This window comes from Podarcis erhardii, assembly GCF_964252035.2.
Source record: "Podarcis erhardii genome assembly, chromosome: 12".
In the NCBI taxonomy this organism is placed as follows: domain Eukaryota; kingdom Metazoa; phylum Chordata; class Lepidosauria; order Squamata; family Lacertidae; genus Podarcis; species Podarcis erhardii.
The window spans coordinates 38,204,758-38,211,480 of NC_138513.1; the positions used below are offsets into that span (position 1 = coordinate 38,204,758).

Genomic DNA, 6,723 nt, shown 5'->3' on the forward strand with positions numbered 1-6,723 from the left:
GGATGATGGATTTCTTTTTTTAAAAAAGCAGGGCCTCTGATTTAGCAGCGCCGGAAGGAGGCGGACCATGCCTGGGTGTCAGCGAGCGCCGCTTGGCGACGGCAGCCGCTGATGCTGCAAGCCAGGGGGCGAGGCGCGTTTCCTTTCCTCTCCGCCTAACGGAGTGGCGGCTGGCGACGAGCGAGGCGCGCAAAGCGCAGGCGGCGAGGGGGGCTTCTGCTGTTGCTGCCAACTCCCCTTTTCCTTCCTCCGGAGGATACCGAAGACCCTCGGCAGGGAAGGAAAAAGAAAGCCACAACAGCTTCAGCTCAGAAAGATCAGCCAGATCATCCCTCCTTGGGCACAGAAGGCTCCCCCACCCCCCCACGTCGCCCCCAACAACATGGATCCTGCAACCCGGAGGACCAAGGCGGAGGACGCCGAGCAGCTCCCGCAGCAGCCGGAAGAAGAGGAAGAAGTGGATCCCAGGATCCAGGTAATGGCTAGGAGGTTCGGGATCGTTTTCTTGGGGATCCGATTTAGCCCCCCCCTCCCACCGCTCACTCACGCCCCTTCGCGGGGAGCGCACATGGTGGGCGCATCGGCGGGGGGAAAATCGGCGTGCGCATTTTGGGGAGGTTGCAGGGCCGGGCGCCTTTTATTGGGAAAGTGTGCGTGCGTGGCGCTCGCTTGCGCCTCTCCAGCCGATTCTCCTCTCCACTCCCCCCCCCCCAAAAGCCGCGTGTAAATTCCTGAAAAAGGGGGAGGGGGCGTTGCCGGCCGCCATGTGCACCCCCCACCCTTGGGTGCTTCATTAGGTTTCTGCCAAGGTCCTTCTGCAGGCGGCAAAGCCAAGGGGGTCCCCCGATCTCTCCTTCGCAATTGTGCAAAGGGTGCTTTTGGGGAAAGAGGAGCCGCCTCTCCTCGCCGCCTTCCCTCTTCTCACTTTCTAAAAAGCAGCAGCGGCGACGTGCAAGCGGCGAGAAAAACCCACACCCTGTTCTGGTGGCGGCCCCTCTCTCTCTCTCTCTCTCTCTCTGCCTTCGGTGGTTGTCAGAGGGTCGGGTCCCTTGGGTTTTGGGTTTGTTTTTTTAGGATGCCGTGCCAAAGGCAAGGGATCTGGCTCCGGGCGAGCGCTGGAGAGGAAGGGATGAGGGTGGAGAGGGGCTCTCGCCCAGGGATGCCACAGGCCGGAGCAGGTTGCGCTAGAGCGCTTTTGAAGGTCGTGGTGGCGTCTTGCAAGAGAGAAAGGCGGGGGAGAAGAGAGCGCTACCTTAGACTGGCTCAGTATCCCTACACTGTCTGGCAGCCACTGTCCGGGGTTCCGCCCCACGGGGAGATGCCAGATTACGACCCTGGAGCCTTCTGAATGCCAAGCGGATGCTGTGCCACTGAACTAAGCCTCGTGCCCCCCATATTGTTGTTATAATAATAATAATAATTTATTATTTAAACCCTGACCATCTGACTGGGTTTCCCCAGCCACTCTGGGCGGCTTCCAACAGAACACAATACAATAACCTATATATACAATAACCTATATACAATAACCTATATACAATAACCTATTAAACATTACAAGCTTTCCTAAACAGGGCTGTCTTCAGATGTCTTCTAAAAGTTTGGTAGTTATTTTTCTCTTTGACATCTGGTGGGAGGGTGTTCCACAGGGCGGGTGCCACTACCGAGAAGGCCCTCTGCCTGGTTCCCTGTAACCTCACTTCTCGCAGCGAGGGAACCGCCAGAAGGCCCTCGGTGCTGGACCTCAGTGTTCGGGCAGAACAATGGAGGTGGTTTTTGTTGTTGTTTGTTTATTTATGTACCACCTTTATCTTCCAATGATCTCAAGGTGATGTACATGGTTCTCCCCATTTCAGCCACACATCAACCCTGTCAGGTAGGCCAGGCGAAGAGCTTCATGGCCGTGTATGGATTCGAACCCCGCTCTCTCAGGACCTAGTCCAACACTCTATAACCATCACACCACACTGGCTCCCTATAGTTTTAAAACCCTTGACCACATTCCTGGCCGATATTAGCAACAGAATTGACCAACTGCAACCTTGTTCGCAAACCACGAGCTCCAATGGTCTCTGTTTTACCAGGGTCAATCAAATGTGCAATCTTGCTTGGACACTAGCTTCAGCTAAGAGTTAGACGCTGAGATAACTGGTTACAACCAGAAGTGCATTAGTGCTTTGACGAAGATCCTGCTCTCAGTTTCAGTTACTGCCCCTCTCTGCTCTGCCGGTTCACAAATAGCGTCCGCTGCTTTAAATGTCCCATGCACCTGCAGTACAGGAAATGACAGTTCCTTGTCTCATCTCATCCAACAAGCAAGCTGCTTTGAAAGGCTTCAGGTGTGAAAGTGGCCTATGGCTAAAATTATAAATATATAACATCCCTGTCAATTTCACTGTTTAGGTTTTCTTCTTCTCCAAATTAAGATATAGTGGAACTTCGGGTTACATACGCTTCAGGTTACATATGCTTCAGGTTCCAGACTCCACTAACCCAGAAATAGTACCTTGGGTTAAGAACTTTGTTTCAGGATGAGAACAGAAATCGTGCTCCGGCAGCCCGGTGGCAGCAGGAGGCCCCATTAACAAAAATGGTGCTTCAGGTTAAGAACAGTTTCAGGTTAAGAACAGACCTCCGGAACGAATTAAGTATGTAACCAGAGGTACCACTGTACTATTATGTGCACTGTTTTCATGTTTTGTCCGTAGAGACAAGAAAAAACCCTACGCCCATGAAAACGACAATTCCTTCCTCTTGTCGGTTGTTTTTGCAGGGGTGAACGGGGTCATGGCATCATAAAATTATAGAGTTGGAAAGGGACCACACAGGTCGTCTAGTCTTATTCCCTGCAGTGCAGGAGTTTTTCATCCAAGGTGGGGTTTGAACCCACGGCCCTGAGCTTAAAAGTCTTGTGTGCTACCAACTGAGCTATCCCAGCAGAGAAACTGTTTTCTTTCCCTCCCTCTCCTATGACAGGTTCTGCAGATGTCCCCATCAGGAGAGAGGAGTAGCTGAGCAGTATTGTCTCTGCCAGCAGGGACCAAAGAGATATTTCCATTCATTTTTAACACATGAAAAAGTTCTAAAAAATTCTCAGTCTCAGCAAATCAGTTGGGGAGCAAAATGATGGGTGGAGAGTCAGAAAGGGTCTTTAGCTAAACAGGTAACTTGAGAAATGAATGCAGCTGTCTGTCTTCATTCCTACATAGCCACCAGTTGAGCTCAAAACCCGATCGAAGTGTGTTTAAAATGGCCTTTGTGCCTTTCCCATGCATGCATACCGACAGAGAGATGCTGCCAGATGTTTGAAATGTCATGTTGTTAAGCTGATACATGAGGCAGAAAGTCCCTGGCTCAGATGTCTCCTGGCTCAAATGCCAGGAGGTGAGCTGTCTGCAAAATGAGGACCAAACATGCTCTGGGCTCTCCTGCCGCCAACAGAAACAAACACATAAAGAACCTATCGCACAAAAACTCTGCACATACGGTATGCAAAAGAATGAAAGACCATTATCCCCAGCATTTGAAATTAGCCAGGCGCTAGGCGCATTTTGCGACTGGGGATTGAGAGAATGGGAGCGCTTTGAGAAGTCTTGTCACCAGGGTGGATTTGATTTAAATCAAATCGATTGAAATCATGATTTAAATCAGTAGTCAGTAAGACTTGATTTAAATCTTCTTTTTTCCCAGAAAGACTTATTCTTGCTGGCATAATCGTAATATTTACAACCAGATGAAGGTTTTTGGAATAAGAATTTTTCAGAGTAGTTTTTACAGTTGTATCAAAAACTGCTGATTGGGTAGTACTATTAGAAATACATATAGACTGATAATTATGAAATTATTGTGTTGTTTAATAGTTTAACTGTTTATATTTGGACAACTTTTCTGCTGTACTTTATTGGAAGGAGAAAAACAATCATTTCCTTAATAACAATTTAAACAATTTATTTAACTGAAACAATAACATAGCATGTGTATCCATGTTTGTTAACTGATGTGGTTGAACAAGTTTGTTTTTTTAAAAAACAACAACAACCTTCGACTGAGTTTTAGCACACATGAAAAACTTAAACAAATCCTTATTTCCTGATAATAGCCTTTGGACTATAATGTAACTTAAATAGAAAACTATCTTTAGAAAGATTCCCCCCCCCAAGCATTTTATTTTAAAAATCCAATGTAAATTTTAAAAAATCAAATTTAAATTTTTTAAAAAATCAATTTATAATAAAAAAAAATCTGATTTTTTAAATTTCCCCCCCAAAAAGAATAATTGATTTTTATCCACCCTGCTTGTCGCCATGTATGGCGTCTGAGACTCAATAATAAAATGGCTGGCACTGAGAGCAGAGGAGGGGAAGTGTCTCCCTGCCCGATTCCAAAGCACATAATCTTTGCTATCCTAGTTTCTACCACTGATTATCCCCTCTTCCTTCCCCCCATCTCTCCCCACAAGGCCTTTGACAGCAGTGTCTCCCACCTGTACGAATTGAAAGCACAGATATTATATATGTATTATGTACCATTTTTATCCTTGAAAATCTTTTGAAAGAAACAAAAAGACTGCTATCTTATCTGGCAGCTCATTTGTCAGGACTACTGTCTCAAATGTATGCAAAGCAGGGGAACGTTGTTAAGAGCCCATATAAATACTAAGTATTCCTGGGTCGAAATATTGGACCTGCTGGAGAGACCTGGGTTCAAATCTCCACACAGCCGTGAACCTTGGGCCAGGCATGCACTCTGAAGTCTTAGCAACCTCACAGGGTTGTTGTAAGGATATTAAAATGATATTTTTTTTGGGGGGGGAGGGAGAATCATGTATGCCACTCTGAGCTCTGTGGAGAAGGAATGGGATAAACATGAATACAGTGGTACCTCGCAAGACGAATGCCTCGTAAGACGAAAAACTCACAAGACGAAAGAGTTTTTCGTTTTTTGCGTTGCTTCGCAAGACGAATTTCCCTATGGGCTTGCTTCGCAAGACGAAAACATCTTGCAAGTTTGTTTCCTTTTTCTTAAAACCGTTAATACCCAGGGTGCATTCAGGGGGTGCAGTTGCGACTTGACTTCGAGGAGCAACTCATAGCCCGCGGTGTGGTAGCCTTTTTTGAGGTTTTTGAAGACTTTAGTGATTTTTGAAGCTTTTCCAAAATCCGTGCTTCGCAAGATGAAAAATTCGCAAGACAAAAAAACTCGCAGAACGAATTAATTTCGTCTTGCAAGGTACCACTGTAGTGGACGCTTGGGTTGCGATTGTGATCCGTGCGGGAGGCACGTTCGCAACCCGCTGCGCATGCGCGGGCCGCGATTTGGCATTTCTGCACATGCGCAAAGCGCAATTTAGTGCTTCTGCACATGCACACGCACCAAAACCCGGAAGTAACCCGTTCCGGTACTTCTGGGTTCGGCGTGGTGCGCAACCCGAAAACGCGCGACCTGAAGCGTCTGTAACCCAAGGTATGACTGTAATTAAATACTTTAGTTCTTAATTTTAGCAGGGTTAAGGTAAAGGTACCCCTGCCCGTACGGGCCAGTCGTATCCGACTCTAGGGTTGTGCGCTCATCTCACTTAAGAGGCCGGGAGCCAGCGCTGTCCGAAGACACTTCTGGGTCACGTGGCCAGCGTGACGAAGCTGCTCTGGCGAGCCACCACCAGCGCAGCACACGGAAACGACGTTTACCTTCCCGCTATAAAGCGGTCCCTATTTATCTACTTGCACTTAAGAGTGCTTTCGAACTGCTAGGTGGGCAGGAGCTGGGACCGAAAGACGGGAGCTCACCCCGCCACGGGGATTCGAACCGCCGACCATACGATCGGCAAGTCCTAGGCGCTGAGGTTTTACCCACAGCGCCGCCCGCGTCCCTTTTAGCAGGGTTAGAAGAAAGGAAAAGGCAGTGAGGAATGGATACCTGGAATCTTAAACATAGGGGAAGAAAATCCTTTTCATTCTCTCGAATTTGGATCTTGCCTGTCGTTAAGCGATGGTTTAGGCCTCTTTTCCTAAGCACTGTTTGTTCTTCCTTAGATGCACTTTTTTGCCCTTCTGTGAGGAGTTCGGTTCCCGATTTGCACTCATGACTTGCAAGTCATAAAGAGGAACAGCTTTGGAATTGAACTAGAATAACTCTTGAAAACGTAACCCTCCGTTGCAGTCTTCAAAAGGTGTCCGAAGCCTCTCCCTCTTCCCTGTCCCCAAATCCGCCTCACCACAGAGGCCCCGGCGCCATAAATTTCGGCCTCGCAGTTAAAATACCTCCCACCCTTCCGTTTCCATTTCACATTCCAGCTGAGGCCCCTCTCCCCGGAATGCCAGATGACACTTAATAACCCGAGTCCATCCCAGCTCTGTCGGTGTCGTATTTCTCAACATGTGCTGTTTTTTTGGCTTTCTTCCAGGGGGAACTAGAAAAGTTGAATCAATCCACAGATGCTATCAATCGGAGAGAAACAGAGCTTGAGGTACCATTTTTTTTTTAATGCTTTCCTGCTTTGTACAAACATACATTCTTCTCGGAGATCTTGTATATACATTTTTAAGGTTGTTATTATTGTTGGTTTTTTTAAGAGAATGGTATTTGTTTGGATTTTTTGTCTTGGCCGCTTAAAAAAAACAAAGCACACACACACACACACCAGAGAAACGGCAAAATAAAAATAAAATGTCTGCGTGGACTAAGTCGGCAGACGAAGAGAAAGTAGGTCACACTTCTCCTGCT

At 47.3% G+C, this 6,723-nt stretch overlaps 1 protein-coding gene across 1 annotated transcript in view; it reads left to right on the forward strand.

Moving 5' to 3' along the window:
* Positions 1–41: 41 nt before the first annotated feature.
* The window catches only part of SH3BP5 (SH3 domain binding protein 5), a 49,660-nt gene continuing 42,978 nt past the window's right edge, over positions 42–6,723 (forward strand). The window contains exons 1-2 of the mRNA XM_081882284.1: positions 42–475; positions 6,404–6,466. Coding sequence (XP_081738410.1) covers positions 383–475; positions 6,404–6,466 — 156 coding nt within the window. The 5' untranslated portion in view covers positions 42–382. The remainder of the gene's footprint in view (positions 476–6,403; positions 6,467–6,723) is intronic.